General features: G+C 38.0%; 1 protein-coding gene across 11 annotated transcripts in view; it reads right to left on the minus strand.

Moving 5' to 3' along the window:
- Positions 1-22565, minus strand: part of KDM4C (lysine demethylase 4C) — a 567234-nt gene that overhangs the window by 388954 nt on the left and 155715 nt on the right. For 10 of the 11 annotated variants that reach the window (XM_027615394.2, XM_027615392.2, XM_027615393.2 and 7 more), the window contains 2 exons: positions 16029-16222; positions 1851-1900 (listed from right to left, as the gene is read on the minus strand). In XM_027615394.2, coding sequence (XP_027471195.1) covers positions 1851-1900; positions 16029-16222 — 244 coding nt within the window. The remainder of the gene's footprint in view (positions 1-1850; positions 1901-16028; positions 16223-22565) is intronic. The other variant, XR_003523671.2, reaches the window with a different exon arrangement.

The following is a 22565-nucleotide window of genomic DNA, read 5'->3' on the forward strand; positions in this document are numbered from 1 at the left end:
ACATGCAATTGATTCAAAGTTCTTGTACAACCTTCAAGTTTATTATCCTCTTATTGATTAAACAAATGGCACCCATTTTCCTAGAATGTCATTTTCTGACAATTTATGTCAAAGCTTTTGCAGACAATTTATAGCAGAAACTTTAGTATGTGACTCTATACTGTAAAGTTTACATTGGCTCCAGGTCTGTGATGGTGAGGCAAAGAGAAAATGGTGGAATATTTATTATAGAGAAGAGTATAGTTCAGCATACAGATTTAGCACAAAGTTCACTGCCTGTGTATTTAAGGATTATGGTAATCATTTTCTCAGCTGCGCTCTAATCTGTTCTTCAGAACCAGGGTTCATCCACCTTAATATTCATGAAAATAGTCCCTAACAAAGTTCAGGATTACAATTACATTGCTAGTATTACTACAATGTATTACATTATAAAAACACTAAGGCTTTATAGTTATTAGCCTGCCAAAATTATAATAATGCTCCTGACAAATGTGATACTGTAACTGTTCCTTCTAATACTCTTCTATAATTTGGGGGAAAGTAACTTTTAGATATCATTAACAATTTCTGTTCAGAACTGTCAAGTCAATGAAAGGGGTTTTTCAGTGTCCCCATTTCATTATTAAATGAAAGCATCTGAAAGACAGGAAAATCTTTTCCTACTAAAAGGCAAACCTAACACACCAATAAAACAGATCAGCACCTGACTAAAAGGACAATGGTCACTGAGGACTGATCCTGGATAAAAGCAGAATGTCTTACACTAGTTGACACTCAAATTCGACTCCACCTTCCCCTAGAAATAAGTCAGACCAGGCTACTTCTTCCTTGGTAAGGTGGCTAGCAAAACAGATGAAGTTGGCAGGGGGTAAATCAGATTCTCCTCCCTTGTATAAACAGATATGGCAAGGTTTTCTTCTGTGTCTTAAAGACAGAAAAGAGGGGCTCCTGGGAGGCTCAGTCGGTTAAGCCTCTGCCTTCAGCTCAGGTCATGATCCCAGGGTCCTGGAATTAAGCCCCGTGTCGGGCTTCCTGCTCAGTGGGGAGCCTGCTTCTCCCTCTCCCTCTGCCACTCCCCCTGCTTGTGCTCATTCTCTCTCTCTGTCAAATAAATAAATAAAATCTTTAGGGAAAAAAAAAGAAAAGAGGAAGGCATTTTCTGCAGATACAAGTGGGTACAGAATGAAACCATTAATAGAGTTCTTCATTCGGGCCCTTATGAAGATAGACAAAGCCACAAAAAATAAAAATTCAAGTTCCAGTAAAGGATGTTTAAATTTGCAGTCTAAAAAGGCATACACTCTCATGCTTATCTGGTTATCTGGGGACAGTCACCTCAATACTTCCATAATAGCAATCCCAAGCCCAGGGGGCCAAACCAGGAGTCAAAAGAAGATTTAATACAACCCTTTGGTGAAATGATATGACAACATGAAAAGTATTCATAAAATACCTGCACCCTGAGATGCAGCCTCAGTACTCTTTGGAATTTATCTCAAGAGTGTAACTTAAGAGAAAGAAAAATATTATTAGCACAATAATGTTAAATAAAAGTTATGTATATATATGTAAGTTATATAAAAGAGAAAAAATTGGAAATAATCAAAACAGGTTAAGTGCAATCACTTGATGAAATACTAAGCAGCCAACTAAAATAATCATGAAGATTATAAAACAGGGAAAAATAATTCACACGGTAATGTGAAAAAAATTTAATTGTTCAATTAGAAAAACATTCAAAAGTCATTAACTTGAAAAGAGTAAAAGTAACAGTGATATTCCATACTGTAAAAATACCTCAAAAACAAAGAATCTATCCAGATGAGAAACACAGAAAGCAAGTTTACCTTGAGCTAGTCTTTCAAGTCGTTTTCCATGTTCCGGGGGTATTGCATACCTAAAATTTTAAACATAAATAAAAATTTTTGGTTTATAACTGCTCAGCTAGTATCCTAAGATAATGTCATATTTAAAAAAAAAATGCCAAATTCCACTTAAATGAAATGAACAGAGATTAGAAAACCAATCGCAGAATCATATCCCTTGGACACTAGACAGAAGAAAAATAAACTGTAAACGATCTATTTCAGTGCCCAAGCTCTCCATCCAACCACATTTTACAGATTAGGGAACAAAGGCTCAAGGCCAGTAAACTACTTGGACATGGGAGGCAGCTAGCCACAGTAGGGAGACTAGAATCTCTTTTCCAACACTCACAGCACCCCAGAAATCCAGGGCTATTGTTGGTTGTATGTCTTATGTTTTGTTGTTAGTTAGTTTAGCCTTTGTTTTTAAGAAAACCTAGGTAGTTGTGGGTTTTTTTTCACCTTTTAAAATGTTTTTATTGACCAGCAGGATAGAACACAAAATTATTATAGCAATATTCATATTTCCACCAAACCTTTCTAAGAACATTATACTTTTCAAATAGATTTTATTTTTTTAAGATTTATTTATTTATTTTAGAGAGAGAGAAAGAGCATAAGCAGAGGGAGGGGCAGAGGGAGAGTGAGAAAATCCTCAAGCAGACTCCCCACTGAGCACAGAGCCTGGCACAGGGCTAGATCCCAGGACCCTGAGATCATGACCTAAACTGAAATCAAGAGTCAGAAGCTTAACTGACTGAGCCACCCAGGTGCCCCTCAAATAGATTTTAAATAAAAAATAACCAGGGATAAAAAAGCAGTGTTTATTGATTTTATGATTTTATGACTTTTAAAATATTGATTATAGAAAAAAATTTCACCCTTGAACAGAAATACTCATTTCTAGTTCCTGGTATTTTCCAAAGTGAAAAACTTGAACTTATATACTGTGAACTTACTAACAGATTTTAAAACAGTAATTTCACGGGGCACCTGGGTAGCTTTGCATGGAGCCCACTTAAGATTCTTTCTCTCCCTCTCCCTCTGCCCCACCCCTCCTGCTTACTCACTCTTTCTCTAAAAAAAAAAAAAAAAACTCCCAATTTATTACATAAATAATAAATATTATAGGCAGTTTAACGAGGAAATTTAAGGATATTAAAAATAAAGTGATCATTTCATGCTTTAAGTAAAAATGATATTATTGTTAAAACCTACATTTGCTCTGTTTACTAGCTCAATATATATTAAGTACAAGTTACTTTTTACTAAAATAATTTTTCTCATTTCACTTAACACCACACTTGGTTGCATTTAATGCCACTGATAACATATGCAAAACTTAATTGGATCCGATATAACTAGGCAATTTTCTAAAAGAAAATTCAACCATATATCCTGTTCCTTAAGGCACTGTTAATGAAATTATTCCAACTGAATTGGGAAGATAAAATTTTAGCATAACTAAATGACAATCATCCAATTTATTTATACACTGGCCACTTCTTACCAGTTTTTAATCCTAGTTTACATCACCAAATACACCCAGAAAAGGAGAAAAAAACTTATATATGCCCCAACAAGAGGGTCATGTCCCCCTTAACACACATCCACACACACATGTGCATGTACACACACACACATGCTTGCACACATGTGATGGATATATGCTTGCCCACAAATGGTTGGACGCAGATGGAGATATACATCCAGATTCACTTTTCTGAAAATTGGCGTCAAAGTTAAAGCTCATTAATCTGAGGTTCAATCATCTATTCAAAGAAAATATAAACATATATATAAATGTAAATATAAACGTAAGTATAAACATACATATAAGGATAAAGAATATCTTTGACATAGTCTTTCAGTTAGTCCACAAAACAACTCTATGACAAAATCACACAGCTAACACTTACAGTAAAGTCATCTTCTAAAAGGATACTTACGAAACTTCTCTATAAGCTAATCATCAGATTTTCTCCATACATTACACAAATAACAAAAATTCTTTAAATTGGATACATGGCCATAAGGCACTAAGTGTGTCCCCTTGATGCAACTCGACCTTTAAGCCACTAAGGTATAAAATGACCATTACAGGTGTGCTCCCCACTCTCTTCCAAACTACCCTCCAAGGTGTGCTAAAGTCATCTCTACAAATACAGCTGACCATGACAAAGCCCTGGACCTTCAATGGCTGAAGGACAGAAGCCAAACTGCTCTGAAGGGCACACGGGCCTGCTGCAATCTTGGCAACTTTTCTGATGTCCCAATCAAACCTGCTCTTTGGCTTTAACAAATCACTTGAAGTTCTTTCCAGGGCCCTTGCTATTTCACACCTCCACTATTTTCCATCCCCTATTTCTTGGCTTTACATGCCCTCGATTTTGTCAACAAAAACACACATTCCTTTTTCCAAGCTCAGCCTGAGTCACCCCCAGGGAGAGCTTCCCCCTCCCTCTCTTTTGCTGTCTCACTCACATGGAATACAGGCCTCCACCATGGCACTCAGAATTTAATTTTTTTTACCTTTTTGCCTCCCTGCTCTCCTCTCAAGCTCTTTAGTGGCAAGGGCCAGTGTCTTTCCCCTAGAACAAAGCACCAACTAAGCAGATGATCAGTGTTTACTGACTTTTGTCACTCTCAAGTGATGAATCATGTTCCTGATCCTCCAAAATAAAAGGTGTGGAGGGGAGGTAGGATATGGGAAAAAGAAAAATACTCCCACATTTTTTTCACTCGCATTCATCCTGGAATCCATTGCAACCTGAATCCTATTTTTATCATTCTTGATATAACTGCTTGGACAAAGGTTGCCCCATTTTTTAGTCCTTACCTATTTGGTCCTCTCTGAAATTTTTGACCAGATCCTTGAAATACTCACTTCCCTTGGGTTTCATGATCCAACTCATTTCCAGCGATTTTCTACCTTGTGCTCTTGCCAAACCTCACAGTGACATTCTCCAGGCCTCCTGTGGAGTGCTTTCATATTTCTCCCTGAGGGAACCACCTTCACTCAAGGCTTCAAAATCTTCCTTGTGGTGCTAAATTGCATCTCCATTCCAAGCATCTCTCTTGAGCTCTGAAACTCTACGACAAACCAGCTATTCAACAAATCCATTTGGCAGCCCTCAAACACGATTTGTCCACAGCTTAATCTTCCAACATCTTCCTGGCAGACCTGCTTCTCCTCCAGTTCTTCATCCAACCAACTGTCCAGAAATGTGGGAGTTGTCTGTTTCAACCTTGTTTTGCCCCCAACTAGACTACTATCATAACTGAACCCTGCCTACATCTCTCTGGGCAGCTAGAGTGTTCAAAACACTATCATATCATAAGAAACTTGATTCCTTACTGCCTAGCTTTCAAGGACTCCCCCCCCCCACGTACACACAATCTAGCCCTAGCCTTAAATATCAACAGTCTGCTTTCAGTAGGTTAGACTATGAATTATTCTGTCACTCACATGGGCTTTGACCTCACTCCTCACCTCAAACAGCCCCCTCCATTCCATTTCAAATCCCAGCCCTCCAAGCCCAAATGCCACCTCCTCCTTGAAGCTTGCGCTGACCATTATAAACCTCAGCAATCTCACCCTTTTTTTTCTCCCAGTGCCCTTCTGTTATATTTTTCACGTAGTATTTATCATCTACTACTTTCCAAAGCTACCTGCTGTTCAGTGTGCATAAATCACTTTTGACTAGACAGCCATTGAGTTCTATGAGGGAGAGAATGCCTACCACAACCCAGAAATTTTCACATGAATTATCCTTTTTAACATACCTTGTATAGTGAGTACCCAGTTCATAGCCAGGCACTCTACTATGTACCACAATTGCTTGGTTATGCAGCTAATACTTAATTCTTTGAGGATATGAATGTGTCTTGCCCTTCTTTGTATTCTTTGAAATCCACCAAATAAGATGCCTACCACTGTATATTCTCAAGTACATACTGGTTTGTTGAAATTATTAATTGTTCATTTAACCTTTAAGACAGTGTTTTTGTTTCAGATATAATGAATACTGCCAAAAATTCTGCTAATATTAAGAAACTATGAATCACTAATGAACTATGAATACACTAATTAGATATTTACAGGGTAATGTTTTATTTAAAACCAGAGTCTTTTACGAATTAAAAAAAAAATAAAAAAGATCTAATATGAAGACAAAGGAAAACATAACAATCCCTCTAAGCACATCTTTGGGTGGTTTACTCAAAGAAGAGACCTAAAGTGAGGTTATCCTGATGGGTGTAATACAAACACTATCTTGAATGAATAATACCAGGCTGACCTTTCTATCAGTTGGCAAAGCTGTATTTTTCAAAATGTAGTAGATCCATTTCTCTGATTCAGGTTTTCTTTATGAAGTGGTCCACTGTATTTCTCTTTTCAAGATATGCCCAGTCCATAAATCCATTAGAAGCTCATTTATCAGCACTTCTCCTCTTCGTATCACTCCCTGAAAGTCTCCCTAACTTGGTGGGAGGAAGGAGGAACCCTGGGGCTGTCACTAATGTGTTTAGAAATAATGTTCTCAGCTTCCCCCACCCCCTCCGCCCATACCTCTGTCACTGGGCTGTCTGACATAAGTAGCTGCCTGAGTCCCTCTGTCAGTCTCACTAACAGGTCTGCTGGCACCTCCTGCTGGCCCAGCTTCAATCTACCCTGTAACATCCAGGGCAGTCTTACCAAGCCCAGAGCACACAGGGCAGAACCTCTTCCAGGTCCATGCCATGCTCAAGCAGATCAGTCCTAAAAAAGGGGCTGCTCTTTACTCCCTTCCTTTAACTGAGACTGTGTGTGAAATAGCCCTTTCCTCCTCTTGTGTTTACATTTCTTCTTGCTGTTTACTCTTACAGTCATCTCCCAAAAAGAATCAAGTTCACATCCCCAAGGACAGTTTTCTGACAGACAACAAGTCTAAATTGACCCTCCCCACTTTTACCTGACTTGTTCTCTGTAGTTACTAAGGGGTTGAAAGCTCAATGAAAAGATTAACTGACCAATGAATACTGTAACAGTTCATAATTGCCACCATTAATTGAGCACTTACAACATACCAGACCTTGAGCTAAGATCCTGTAATCCAAGTTCTACTACTACCACCTCCATTCTACCAAGGCTTAGAAGGATTAATTTACTTGAGCAAGAAGGATAATAGAGGTGGCACCCAACCCCAGACCAATATAACTCAAAAAGCCCAAGATGTGCTTTCCAGCCCCATATTCCATTCCTGTTTCCTCACCAATCACCACAAAGATGCCAGCCGGAAGGAAGTGAAAGGGGCTAATAAGCGCCCCTCTCCCCAAGGCCATATACAATTATCACTGCAATCACTGGAGGGTAATCCAACTTTTGGAGGAAAAAGTCTCCTGCCTGCTGCTAACAGAACAAAGCTCCAATACCCACACAGAATATATCTCCCAGCTACCCTTCCTGCCTTTATCCACTTCTAAAACTCACAACTGGAAAAACTGAAATTACAATGTGCACCAAGCAAAAGAAAATAGCATTTTTAAAAAAATGCAGATATAAAAAATAAGGCCATTAAATCACTACCAAAGTTTCCCATTGGTTCTTGTTACAAAAAACTTCATGAATCAAAAAGTAACTCAAATATACAAAAATAAACAAAACTCATTATTTCTGAAGTAGTTAATTTACAATATACTTTTTAACAAGGCATTTTCCTAGTTGTGTCAAAAAGAAGGCTGAACAACTGTGGATTTTATATGTGTGATTATGTTACATTTTCACATTACTGATGATGTTAACAAGTTTTAATATTGGGCATTTATTATAGTTTAAGCATTCATATTTTAAATTATAAAGTCTCATTAGTTAAACTGTGGAAAACAGACGATTGCTTACTTCATTTTCAGTTCTTAAAAACAGATGGATGTGAGAAACAGAACGTAGGACTATAAGAGATGCTGTGGTAGGTGCCAGGCTCCCCCTCCCTGATGAGGCCCTCACTGCATTCTCCAAAGGAAGGCTTCTCACCTCACCTCACACCCACCCAAAATCATGTTCCCTCCCTGAAGATCATGGCAGTGGTGGCCCTTATAGAATGAATGATACATACGTGAATATAAAAGCCTGATCCTCTTGCCTCAACTTGGAGCAATTCTGGAGGCACTTCACAGCTGCAGCTGCCTGTGGGATGTGCCCATGGCCCTAATGCAGTTTAATTTCCCCCAACTGCCCAGTCCTGGCTTCCATCCCCCTCACAGGTGTTGTCCAAGACACCCTGGCACATAAATCTGAGTTTCAGAGTGGGCTTCCTGAGCTACAATGAATATGTTTGTAAGGAGGTGTCGCTTAAAGCTAGGCATCTAAAAGCATGGCCTAGAGAACAAGGTATTTGAGCTGAGGCCTTACAAGACTAGACAAAAAGCCCCTGAGCAAAGGAATTCAGCCAGAGCTTAGCCCCACCCTTATGCCATCTCATAGCTTATTTCCTAAAGAATAATTAAATGAAAAAGAGAAACTCTACCAGCCACATCTGCAGTCATAAGTCAGAAAACTGTAGCAAAAAAAAAAAAAAAAAATCCTAACAAGAAAGTTCCAGTGAATAAGTGAACATTAAAAATATAAGCAGCTCTGGGGCACCTGGGTGGCTCAGTTGGTTAAGCGGCTGCCTTCGGCTCAGGTCATGATCCCAGGGTCCTGGGATCAAGTCCTGCATCAGGCTCCCTGCTCAGCGGAGAGCCTGCTTCTCCCTCTCTCTCTGCCTGCCTCTCTGCCTACTTGAGCTCTCTCTCTATCTCTCTGTCAAATAAATTAGTATCTTTATATATATATATATATATATATATATGCAGCTCTTTTTCATCTGGGATTCAAAATATAGTTCAGTATCCATATACATGTAAATTAATGTCCTGAGCAATCATAAAAATCAAGTTACTTTTTGTCTGAAGTCATTATAAAACTTAGTAAAAACAAAACTGCACAAAACTTGATTTTCAAGAAAGAATATATTTCGTGTTACTTAATCCACTGAATATTTTCTAAGTTCTAAGTGTGTCTTACACACTACTAATGGGTCTTTTCCCCTGAAAGGAAAAAGATACTATGAATTATTTAGTTGATATCAACTATAGGCAACATAAATCTTTACTCTTTAATACTGATCTCTCCAAAATACTCAAATGATAACACAGTAAGCAGTAAAGTCATTTTTCTAGGACTAGAGGATCAAATGACTGATTTTCAAACTGTTTTCCATGCCTGCTCTTGCCCCCCCCCCCATCTTGGGCCCACTGTTTCTTGATGAAAGTGCTTCAGGAAAGGAGTTACTGAGGGACAGCGTCCCACCAAACACGTTTCAGCCAGGTCAGCTCTTCCTTTATTATCAGTTTTATATACTGACCTTCTAAAGAAATTTTCATTTACAAAAAGTATGGAAACTTCTGTGCTTTCTTGAAGTGATTAGCATGGTTCCTGGCACACGTAAAAGGACTTCACTAAGGGGCACCTGGGTGACTCAGTCAGTTAAGTGTCTGACTCTTGACTTCAGCTCAGGTCATGATCTCAGGGTCCTGGGATTGAGCCCCACATCAGGCCCCACATTCAGGGGGAGTCTGCTTGAGATTCTCTCTCCTTCTGCCCCTCCCCACAGCATGCGTGTGCTTGCTCTCTCTTTCTCTCTCTCTCTCTCAAATAAATAAATAAATCTTAAAAAAAAAAAAAGGACTTCACTAAACAGAATAGAGTCACCAAAAACAAACAAAACATACTTCACCACCCTAGTCAGACCCTATTCCTTGAAAAGTAAGCTTACAAAGAATGAATACATTTGAGATCTTAGAAGTAAGACATAAATGTATTTGCAAGCCTACCTGTAGATGTGCAATCACACACACACATACACAAAGCCATATTTCTATATGCTCAAATCAAAGAATAATTTTTGCAAAAAAAAAATATTAAGTAATATGTATTTTCTATAAAGTGCTATCTAAACAGTAAGATTAAAAGTCTGAAAAGGAGGGAAGGAATTGGGGAAAAAGATAAGCTAGGCAAAGTAACTGGTAATTATGACATTTGCCATGGTAATTTACAAAACTAACAGCACTTATGTTTGTTTTCCATGAACTACAAAGTAAATAAATTTGCATTAACCTTCTGATTTTTCCCTAAGAGTTATGGATTTGATTCAGCAATTTCTTTTCATTTGAAGGGAGTTCTCTGGTTCTTATTAAGTGATGGTGGTGGCTTTAGTGAAAGAACAGCAACAAGTAAGAGGCATCCTGGAGGAATTCACAAGCTCCTGCTATGCTTTCCAGGGTTATCAAGAGTACTAAATATAAGTTTAGAGTTCCTGTATGAGAACCCACGCTTACCAGTCAGTTAGTAAAAAGGCATTACATCACATCACTTCAGGGAAAAGAGTGAGATTTGCTTTGAAAATCATGGACATTAGACCTCACTGATGCTTCTTTTAGGGAACTCTGCTGAGCAGGGGTCTATGAGACTTAGTGGACTGCAAGCATGGGGATGTGTGCCAATACAGTAGTGTTTATTCCCAAGTCAGGCTCAGGTCTAAGTAAACTATGATCCACTCGATCAATAAAAATTTTTGTTCCTGCTTATCACTGTACTCTCTTCTTCCTACAAATGTAACCAGTAGCTGACTAGAAAATGAATACCATACTTTTTAACTATCTTTCCAATTTCTTAAAACTTTTGTAATAATATCTTAAAAACTATACATACATATGCCTAAAAATAATCAGAATAACTTATGCAGTTAATTTCACTAATACTTGGTTAAAGTATTTATACAAATCTATTTTTCCTATTTAGAGGGTAATTTTCTCTAGGAATAGTATTTAAACCAGAAACAAACTACTTAATTCCAAGAGTATTTTTTCTATATAAACCATCAAAAGGATACAGCTTTCAGCATTATCTAATTAGTCTTAATATCTGCAATTAGAATATATTGAGTCTAAACTTACCACATAGACAAGTAGGAGTTGGTACCATGGGTTGCTAATTCAACATATCATTAAATATTATCAAGCTATCTAATTCCTAAAGCGATATTCTAACCTCAATAAGAAATTCCTCAGTAAGACTATTTATTTAACAAATATTGAGTACCTACTGTGTGCTGCAATCATGCCAGATACTGTGCCAGGCATGGGAGATGTGCTAGTGAACTAGACTAACAGGGTCCCCCGCTCTAGGAGCTCACACTTTGATGATGATATATATTAAACATGCATGGGTCAATTTGACTCCAACTTGTTTGTTCTTTTAAAGAGACTTGAATTCTAAAAGTCAACAATAATTGAATACTTATTTATTATTAAACAGCTTCTCCTCTACCCAGGAAGAAAGGAAGAGGAAAAACAGCAAGGGGTGAGATGGAGGGTAGTGAATGGAGAGAGGGAAACATGCGGAGAAAGGCTGAGACAAATACCCAATAGGAGCATCTGATCTCTGGATTGAGCCATGCTTCTAGCTTATCCCAACCATATACACTAGCAGACGTCCTTTTGCTTAAACTAGGTTTATGTCATTTAGAACCAAGAAGCCTTATTAATACAAGATCTATGAGGTCTTAAATATAAGACACGCAATATATATTTGTTAACTGAAATATATATTATTGATCAAGTACTTATGATGTATCAGGAGCTGTGGCACATGCTTTGTACACTGTATTTTATTTCATCCACACAAGTACCTTAGAACCATCTGAGTGTTGTAGGAGAGGAAACTGAGGCATGGAGGTTATATAGTAATTGCCCAGGTCACATGCTCAGTAAAAAGTAATGCCAGAACTCAAAACACAAGACTCAGGTACAAAAAACCCATGCTCTTAAATACCACACAACACTGAACAAATGATCTAATGAAAAAGCATCAAACTAAGTTTAAACTATCTATCCTGAATAATCTGACACTTCTTAATGCTACATGGTACTTTTACAAAATCTCACAGTTGAATAAAATTTAACCAAGTCCAAAATACTACAGCCCATTCTTATTTTTCCAAAAACATCCAGGAGAACCTTCTTGCCTGATTTTAGACCTTTTCATAGCTTAAGACACGTCCTCTCAAATCTTAACTTTCTCATTCTCTAGAGAATAAATCTGAAGTCTCATATTCACTGTGTCTGGACACAGTCTCAGGAAGAAGGATTCGAGGCACCATCTAAATTCTATATCCCCCAGCAATTAACCACTATCACATATGACACTTGAAAGGGAGAATTATATTTTATTTATCCTTGAAACCCCTACTCTATTATATACAGATACATCATGCCAAGTTCAAGCCTCGTCATTACTATGACCAAAAAGCCATAAGGCTATTAAAATAATAGTAATTGAAAATATTTGTATAGTACTTTACAGTTTACAAAGCACTTTTATACAAAGTATATCCCTGGACCCTCCTAGCAATCCTATAAGGAGACAGAGAATAAGTTACACCTCCATTCAGCAGTTAAAGAAACTCATGATGAAAGAAGTACAATTATTTGCCCTAAGTCATACAGCTGGTAAGTGACAGACTGAGATTTTAAAACAGGTCTTCTGGCTCCAAAGTCAATGTTCATTCCAAGAAAATAAATACTTTACCACTGACTGCTAAAGCAGTTTTCTATCTGCTTATTTAAAGCATTCTTTCTCCCCTAAACCTTTATGCCAGAAACGTTTAAATAAATCATCACCTCCTCTAAAGTCTCTTCAGTACAACCCTGTGTTCATGAACACTTACTCAGCAAAACCTCCTACCCTTAGTGCCCAGGGAAGTGTGTCTCAAGGCTTCTACCTGGAGCTGTGCATCTGTAGCTACTCAGAAATCCCAGGAAAATGAGTGTTCTTAATAGCTACACTTTAAACAAAAATCTTGATAAAATGTTCTATATATTTCCTTGTCTGCCCTTAAACAAATTGTTCCAAAACAACACTCTCCACATTCAAACAAGAATTATGTACAGAGCCTCAGTCCTCTAGCCAGGCCCTGTGTTAAGTGCTGATGATTCAAAGGCAAAGAGACACAGACCCCAACTGCAAGGAAGACACAGGAAAGGGTGAGGAGGTAGTCAGAAGCACCTGAAAGGTGCAAAAACAGGTGTCTAAGGTAGGGGCAGCAGATGGTCCAGAAAGCCTTTGGGCAAAAAATAAGGGATACACAGGCAGAGAACAGCAGAGAGCACCACAGACATGGAATTAAGGAGGAAATCCTAGGCAGTTTTGCAATAATCATATCCAAAACTTGATGCCTAAGGGTAAAATTGAAGAAGAAGAAGAAGTCAAAGTTCAACACCAGCCTATAAGGCTAGAAGAAAAAGACACATTGCTAGGGTCAGAGATGTCAAGCACAGGTGAGGGCACCCCTGAAGAAAAGTAAAGGCAACTATCCCACATACAACTCAACAAGGAGAAGAGAGCAGAAAAGGAAACCAGTGCACGTAATGTGCATGCACATAGAGAACCTTATGTCACCTCTTCAGCTTCTCATTTTCTAGATAGAGCAAGCCCTGAGTTGGGCTCCTTGCTCAGCGTGGAATCAGCTGGAGATTATCTCCCTCTTCCTCTTCCTACCCCTCTGCTCCCCTCCCCCCAACCACTTATCTAAATAAATAAATCTTTCTAAACAAACAAACAAAGGAGTACATTTATTTGTCCAAAGCCACAAACGTTAGTAGCCGATAAGGACTAGAGCCCAGATTGCTGGTCCCTTGAATCTAAGCTCTGCCAACAGACATTGCCTACCTCCTGGTATTTACATAAATTTGTATTGCTTCTTCCGCCTTTCAAAGCTCACTTAAAATATACTATGATGAGTACTAAAATGAATTTTAATGATAATAGAATTTACCTCAAAATTATTTATGCTGAACTAATATAATCTCTCATAAATCTGGGAAATATCCTTAGAGTCATTTATATCATTCTTTTCCTATAGTAGTTACCTTAGAAAGTGGAATGTAGATTAGTGGTCATAACTCACTACTGGGTTTTATTATTTTATCATTATAAATAATGGTCAAGGTTAAAGATAATAGTGATATTATAAATCTACCATTAATGCATATAATGAAGTCTATATGTCTATAATAACTAATAGAGTAACTACAGAAAATATAGATGCTAGCAGAAAAATTCTTTGAAAATCGGCATAATTATTCTCACTCATGAACAGCAGTACTCTTTCACAAAGACACAAGACTCTAGAATCAGTCTTCTCCCTGACCAGAATACTCTCCCCTAAGTGATCTTTAGGAGATAACATAATTCTGTTATGGAAGTATGGGGGGAGGATCATCTTTCTTGATAAGAAAGCAGAGATAATCGTCTAAACTCCTCTAATAGGGGGTAACTTGAGGGGGGTGGATAAAATAAACTCCTCTAATACTATAATCTCAAATTATTGTCCTGAGCATTCTCATTAGCTGACTTCTAAAACACCTCCAGAAAAGTTTTGTTACTAACTTTTCAGATTTCTTAAGAAAAATATAGTATATAGTTGCCTATTATACACTAGATTTTACCAACATGTTGAATTTACCCATTTCATTTAATTTTGTTCACAATGAAAGTGAATGTCAGAAAGAGCATGGAGGTAATTATGCAGCTGAGAAACTGCCCAGGTGCCTATAGATTGCTTAAAATATTCTAAGTCTCTCAAAGTTAAGACCCAAAAGTACTAAAAGATGACGTTCCAAAAGATGTTACAGTGGTGCTGAAGAAGTATGACAAACAGAGATCCATGGGGCCATCCATGCACAAAGCATGTGCTTAAAACTGGCCTTCAGTAAATACCTATGTAATGAATAGTCCTATCATACCATTCTGTCACAAAAGCCTTTCTGGGTCCTAGACCACCTCTTAAAAATGTTTAATTTTTATTTATTCCATTCAGAGAGCAGAATACTAAGAATTTATCAAATGAAATATGCAAGTAAAACACCTTTAAAATAAGTTGAACAGCTTCCCCCTAACTTTTTTAGATCACAAAACTCCATAAAAAATCAGAACTACCTGAATTTTTCTTATATGTCCTAAGAACTTTGCTCTTCCACCTAAAACTTGCCTTCCAACTAAATGTCATTTTTGATCATTAGGAACTTTTGCTATATCTGAATTTTTTGGAGAAAATTTACAATTTCACATCTCAACACATGATAAAACTTCAAGGGCAAGGAATAATGGCAAAATGGAGGTGGAGATTATCCCCAAATTACTGCATCTCAACACCTAATCAGCAGGGGAACTTGGAAAGAGGCCATTATCTTTAACTTGGAGGCAAGAAAGGTACAGGGCTGACACAAGCACCTGAAGAGCATCCTATCATGTTCACATCCATCTGAAACATCATCTTTCCTGGATTGGTCAAGGTCATGCTTCATATGCTTCTGTCTGTTTTCCTGCACGTACGTGTATTATAGAAAATAGAATTGATACTTTAATTTCCCTAAGACTAAAATCCACAAAAACAAATTCAAAACATGAAACTGGCTAACCACAAAGAATCCCAGGGTGACTGACAAACTAACAATCACATATGTTAGTATGTACTAACAAGTACATAAGAATGTACTACATGATGTATTTTACAAAGCAGCACATTGTTAAGTCATTGCTCAGAAAGATGAGGAAAGAAGCTCACAAACACAGGAAATTGCAAGTTAAGAACACATATTAACAATAACATTCTTTTCCCCATGCCCATCACCCAGAGAGCAGTAACAGGCCTCCTGATTCATCCCTCCTCTCCTACTCTTGTCATTTATTCAGAAGAGGCTGGACCAGAAGATCGTTATTATTACCTAATACTCAACATCAGTGAAGTCAACTTTCACTCTTAACTATTTCCAGCATACCTTCCAACAAATGCTCCGAAAAGTAAAAATGCCTAAAAAATTCTTCAAGACTACAATACCTATCAATCCATGCCCCACAAAATGGTCTGCAAGCCACATGAGATATACCAGTCACCACTAACTTTATGGTTTTCAGCAAAACCATGCACAGAACGGAAGACAATCAATTATTATACTCAAAAACTTTCAATTCATATAAATCTGAATTCACCGGATAAGGGAAGAAAATCCTCTTCAGTAGGTTCATATTGCCCAAATTTCAGAACTCCTAAGCAAATGAATATTAAACATGTAACTTGCCAAGACTTGGGCTCTCCAAAGTGGAGATAATTAATGCTGTAGAGGTCCATATCCTCGGTGTGCCATGCGAATGTGGTTTTCCACATGCCAAAATAGAGATAAGGGGTATTTACACCCTCTATAGAAATACCGCACTCTTCCTCAACCACATCCAAGACTGTATTTAGGCGAGCTATGTTCCATTCATCCACACCCTGGAACCAGGAGAGAGAGAAAAAAAAATCAAATATTAATAAACTAATAAAAATAACATTTACTAAACAAACTGTCATGTGCCAAAATTATCACACTGTGTATTTTAATTCACTGAGAAATGAAAAATAAAGCAATCATCATTCAGGTGATATATCAATTATTAATTATCCAAGATTACTACTGGCATAATGTAGTTCTGTGTGAACATTAGTATGAAAGTTAATAGCAAAAAAACTTCCTGATTCCAAATGGAATTGTAAGTTAAAGCCCCACCCCTCAGTGGTTGTTAGCAAAAAATCATTGATTCAAAGAATATGATTTGAAGTGTGCTTTCCATTTTTGGCACACACACCTATTTGAGGGGGGAGGTAGGTTTTCGCTTTTTGGTTTATTTGTTTGTACATTAGTTTAGAAGTCATGTTCAAGGTTGGACATTATTTCAAGATACCAATGGCAAAATATATCTTCTGTGCTCCCACTCTCATCCCTATCCATTTCAATTTTAGCATGATACATCATTTCCTAAAAATCCCACCTCTAATTATGGGGAAAACTCTTAACATTCTTCTAAACCACAGATCGTTGTGCTTTTACTGTTCCTTCAACTAAATATTAACATCTTATGTTGATGAGAAGTTTTAAACACAGAATAATTGATAAAAATATTTATCCAAACTTTAATAAATTGCTGGGAAAATCTAGTTTTATAGCAATAATGATGATGATAGAGAGAAAAGGAGGGAGTCACTGATATTAGAGTTATGGTGATAGGAAAAGATTCTGGTTTTATTAGAACTACCAATTATTCAATTGTAACTCACAACTGCTTAAGATCTTTACAAACTGTGTATTTTTCCTACATGCCTTTCTCATAATGAAACATAAACATTAGAGATTGGGCCCATTATATGCAATCATGAGGAAACTGCAATGCCTTTAAATCCATTTCAATCTCCTCGTGATGCTACTAAAGAAGGCCATTAAATGTGTTCCTCTATACCGATAAGGCCTTCTCCAATGACTATGCCAATGACCACACAACCACATCTAGTATTTCCCTTATACACTAAAAACTTCCAGGGTTGTTTTGTTTTCATTTTGGTCTCTAGACAATTCTCTAATCAGTGTACTAATCTCACTTCCTCAAGCTTTGGGTTAGGAAAATTATTGATGCAGCAGTTACTGAAGCTCTGCCTCAGGTAACATAATTAAAAGTCCCAGAGGAAATAATTTAATTCTCAAACTCCAAGCAGCCACTCTATCTATAACTTAAACCCAGGGTGGAAAGTTCGCAATTTGGAAATTGGTCAAAGTATCTTTTTAGAGAAGATCCTAGGTTCCAACTTATGAGACCTCATAAAAAATTAAATCAAATCCTATAAAATGTTTTATCTCACTCTACTTATAATGATGCAGTCTCTTAACTCTAGTCCAATCAGACCTCGGTCCAATCACTCTAATAAAAGAGTCCTATTTGAAAGTCATTACTGAGGCAATGAATCTAAAGTAATAAATGAGCACCATATTATAGGAATCATTTTAAACTGAATAAGCTTGAGAATTTAAGAATGAACTATCCCCCTGAAATTCCTACATTTGGAGAATTCTTATCTTTATTTCTGAATGACATTACCTTTCAGAAATAACTGAGGCTGAATCCCTTGACATCCCTTGACCTGCCGCTCTAAGAGGAAGAAGGTAGAGAAGAAAGAGTACTGAGAGAAGACCCAGATTATAGCCCCAGCTCCACGACTGACCAGGGCAAAAATCACTGAGACTTTCTGAGCTTCCAGTCTTTCTTCATGAAAACATGAGAGCTACAGCATCTTCCTACAGTTGCTTCAGAGTACCGAATAGACTAACAGATATAAAATCTTTGGAAAATAATACCTACTATTTCTTAGAATCTATGAAATAAACATCTCCACTATTCTCTAATAAATCTTACTGGAAAGCCTCCCCAAACAATGAGAAAAGTGATAATAAAGTCCTGTGAAATTCACTACTGGTTCTTTCCATTAGCGGGCAAGTAACATATTTACAGTACTTTCTTCTGGGCAGAGCCACAGCCGCCATGATGCTGAAACTTAGTTTCTTTTACTCAAATAAAAAGTCGTATCATTTCAACTAAAGAGGTTATATTAAGAGTAACTGGCATAACAGAGACTAAAAATAAATCTTACTCCTTCAAAATTCCTTCTTCAATTTGTGGTCTCTACTATTGACTGAACACCCTGCTACCAAGGACAGCCTCTGCTCAAACACTGAAGAGTCCAGGTCGCCCTCACAGATTTAGACAAGGAGTACACCTAGTCTGTCATTTAGACAAAGTGTTATACCATACTCTACCCCATTACACTACACATACATACATATTATGCCTATTCAAAACAATCCTGTAAAATAGGTAACGTTATACCCAAATGAGCAAATGGAAAAACTAATACTCCTAGCTAGTAGTAGGTGGCAAAAATAAACCTAAATCTGATTCCTAAACCTAAACTCAATGCTTCCAGTTCTGATCATCTTAAAATAAAATGTATCATCCTCTTCTCTCAGCCTTCTCAACAAAGATCCAAGGAACGAAAATTTAAGACAGGCAAACACATAAAGTTCCCACATTCTTCCCACCCACAGGTACAACCATCCTACACAAACACTGGCAAAGCTTAAAATGAAAACCGTGCTTTACTTTTGTGGGGGTGGTAACAGAACTCATTTAGTGTAAAAGCAGTCTCCAAAAAGACCCTAGCTACAAACAAACCCCACATGACAGGTCAGAATTTGTCAAACTATTCAAAGCTTACAACCATTGAATCTTAGCAGAAAGTCTGCACACCAGTCCAAGTTCATAGACAAATGCCTCTTCCCAGATTCCATCCCCTCAAATAAAGCTCTCCCACACATCTTTCAGCAGATGCTTGAGCAATATTTATAATTCACCTGGGCAAACATTACCTGCCAGGTCCCATTCCCTTCACTCTAATCACCTATTTGGCATTCTGGGCCTGTCCTGCTCCACTTGTCTATTTACCTTGTATCTGTCAGGTTTTCTGAAATAATTCACAATTGGCCCATGATTTGTGCACATATGCATAATTGAGAAGTTTTGAAGGATTCTTCCTTTCAATCTCTGTATCTTCCACCTATCAGGAATCAGATGGCAGTCTGAAAGAACTCTTAAATCTTCATTACCATAATCAGAGCCAGGAGCTGTTTGAAGACCAGGCTTTGGATTTCACGGAGGGAGTAACATCAGAACAGGAACAATGCATTTATACATCTCCATAGAGAGACAGTACCAAGTTTGAGTTCCTGGCCCTTGCACTCTGCACCTGTGTCCCTGAAATAGGCCAGAGCCAGCAATAAGCACCCTCTCCTCAGTACCGTGCACATCTGTGACTCACCCTACAGTGACTGCACTCAGTCACTGGAAGATTGAAGGATGACATAGCAATAACATGTCATGTTAGAAACCTCACCAATAATGAGCCATTCCCAACTAACACAGAGAAATAATGCAAAACTCATAGTAAACCAATTTTTCCCAAAATATTTCCAGTAGGGCATTAGTACTACCAGAGGCTATGGTCAAACTTTGGCTTCTTTTTCTCCTCCTCTTAGAGAGTCACAGAGCTGATAGGTACTCCAAAGGATGTGAGAGGCCCTTTATAAGAAAGTCTGTTTAACTCTGCTTAACTCCAAATTTACCAAATATTACTTAACCATGGAGTCTTGTTTATATAATATATCAACATTCCATAAAATCATGCTGTGTGGGACAGCATATTCGAGGAAGGATTATAGTAAACGGCTCCTTAAATGCCTCAGCCTAAATAACTCAGCAGAAAAAGAGAAAATAATTTGAGCCACAGCTGTGATGGCATTTTAGAACCCAGGGTATGTGGAGGGGTGGGGTGGAATATGGTCACATCTACTGTCATAATACATATATGTAATTTGATTGTGCCATCTAAAAACACATAGAGAGGGGCACCTGGGTGGCTCAGTCATTAAATGTCTGCCTTAGGCTCAGGTCATGATCCCAGGGTCCTGGGATCGAGCCCCACATCGGGCTCTCTGCTCGGTGGGAAGCCTGCTTCTCCCTCTCCCACTCCCCCTGCTTGTGTTCCTCTCTCGCTGTGTCTCTCTGTCAAATAAATAAATAAAATCTTTTAAAAAATAAAATTAAACTAAATTAAAATAAAAATAAAAACACATAGAGACAAGTGTAAATTTAATGCAATTAAAATCTTCCCAAAAAGGTATTTCTAAATGAAGATAGACTAAGAGATTAAAACTAGGAAGAAAAGATAGAAGACATGATCAAACTTTTAAAACTACCAAATATACTGATGACCAGTGAATGGGCTTAAAAAAAAAAAAAGTACATAGAAATGAAGGCACGGGGCACCTGGGTGGCTCAGTCAGCTAAGCGTCTGCCTTCAGCTCAGTTCATAATCTCAAGGTCCTGAGATCAAACCCCACAACCAGCTCTCTGCTGAACAAGGAGTCTGCTTCTCTTTCTCCCTCTGTCTGCCCCCGCCGCCCCCTCGCCCCCACTTGTGGTGTCTCTCTTTCTCTCTCAAATAAATAAATTTTATTTATTTGAAGAAAAGAATATGTTATTCTTTTCTTTTAATTTTTATTTATTTTTGAGAGAGAAAGAGGGAGCACAAATGGAGGGAAGGGCAGAGGGAGAAGCAGGCTCCCCGCTGATCAGGGAGCACAATGCGGGACGACCTGAGCCAAAGGCAGATGCTTAACTGACTGAGCCACCCAGGCACCCCTCAAATAAATAAAATCTTTGAGAAAAAAAATGAAGGCACATCCACCAAAGCCTACATAAATGTTATTCTAAGACAAAAGACAAATTAGTAAACTTATGAAAATCAAGGTTAACAGACACACTCTTTTTCTGCCCTCATCCAGCAAATAGCAAAATGGAATGAAGAATATCTATCTCAAAGAATGACACGATCTCAGAAAAGCAACATGCTGTACAGGAATCGAAAGCTCTCTGACCAAATACTGGCTCCAGCACTTACCAGAGTTACAGGATCTGATGGCTTCTCAATGGTCATTTGTGGCAGAGCAGACCAGAGTTCAAGTCTGCCAACTGGGCCCTGACAAGACTGTGACCACTTTTGAAACAGCTATAGTAAAGGTCCAGTCTCTAACTGGAACTACTTTCAAAAAATTATATCCTTGCCAGCAGAAGTGGGGTCCTAAGGCTTCCCAAGAAAAATTAAATCCAGACCTGCCTACCTCACAGGACAACTGTAAAGATAAGATTACAAAGTACATAGGAAAATATTTTTCAAAATTTCCTTTCTAACTAAATTTTTCTTTCAAAAACATGGGACGGGGTTTCAAGACCACTTGTTTGAGTGGTATTCCCTGGGATTCAGGGCCCACCTCACCGCAAAGAGAATTGTCAGCAGCATGTTCCAAAGAGCACAGCAGAAAGTGAAGAGCTGGGCGACAAAGCAGGAGTTACAAATCCAGGTACCCAAAGAGCCCAGCAGGTAACATCAGTGAGTGAAGCAGCCAAGTGTAAGTCAAAGGGGGAGTCAGGGAGACCATCCGGAGACCCTACTCCCCTCCCAAATGGGGAGACTCTATCCATCTGGAGACATCTATTATCCTGTCTAACAAGGAAAGCCATTACTCAGCTCCTGTCTGTTGCTGTCACTAGAAATACTGCCAGATCTTCTAATCTTTTAAGGGAAGCCCCAAATCCAAATTTTAATGTGATATTAACTAACTTTTGAAACCATGTGAATCAAACAAAATACATCTGTGGCCCCTTCTGCAAAAAGGTAGCAGACATTAAAGAGTTCACATTTAAAAGTGATGAAGGAGGAAAAAGTTTTATAGATACGCTATAAATACAAAGTGAGTGATTGTAAGCTTGGGGCAGAGACACTGCTCAGATTTTTAAAACTAATCATACATTTGCCAAACACTAAATAACCATGTCAGGTATTCTATAAACGTGTCCAATAACCAGAGTGAGATTGTGCAAATGGCATGACAGGAATCTACTCTCCATATACACATTGTCCTCCCATTCCATCACTGTTTAGAAATCCAATATGCAAATGAACAGAAAGACACAAAGTAAAATGGGAAAACGCAAAGCCTGAGTAATTATGGAAACTGAATAACCAACTGCAAATAAGTGGAATGTAGCACATAGGCTTAGGCAAAACAGTCCTGAACAAAGCTATGTAACTTCTTCAGACAAGCGTCTGTGAAACAATAGCCAGGATAAGAGTGAAAAGAGGGCAGAAGAAAACTGTGCAAGAATTTAGCCACACCATGCACACCTGCCAAGTG

The sequence above is a fragment of the Zalophus californianus genome, chromosome 13, assembly GCF_009762305.2.
Source record: "Zalophus californianus isolate mZalCal1 chromosome 13, mZalCal1.pri.v2, whole genome shotgun sequence".
Classification (NCBI taxonomy): domain Eukaryota; kingdom Metazoa; phylum Chordata; class Mammalia; order Carnivora; family Otariidae; genus Zalophus; species Zalophus californianus.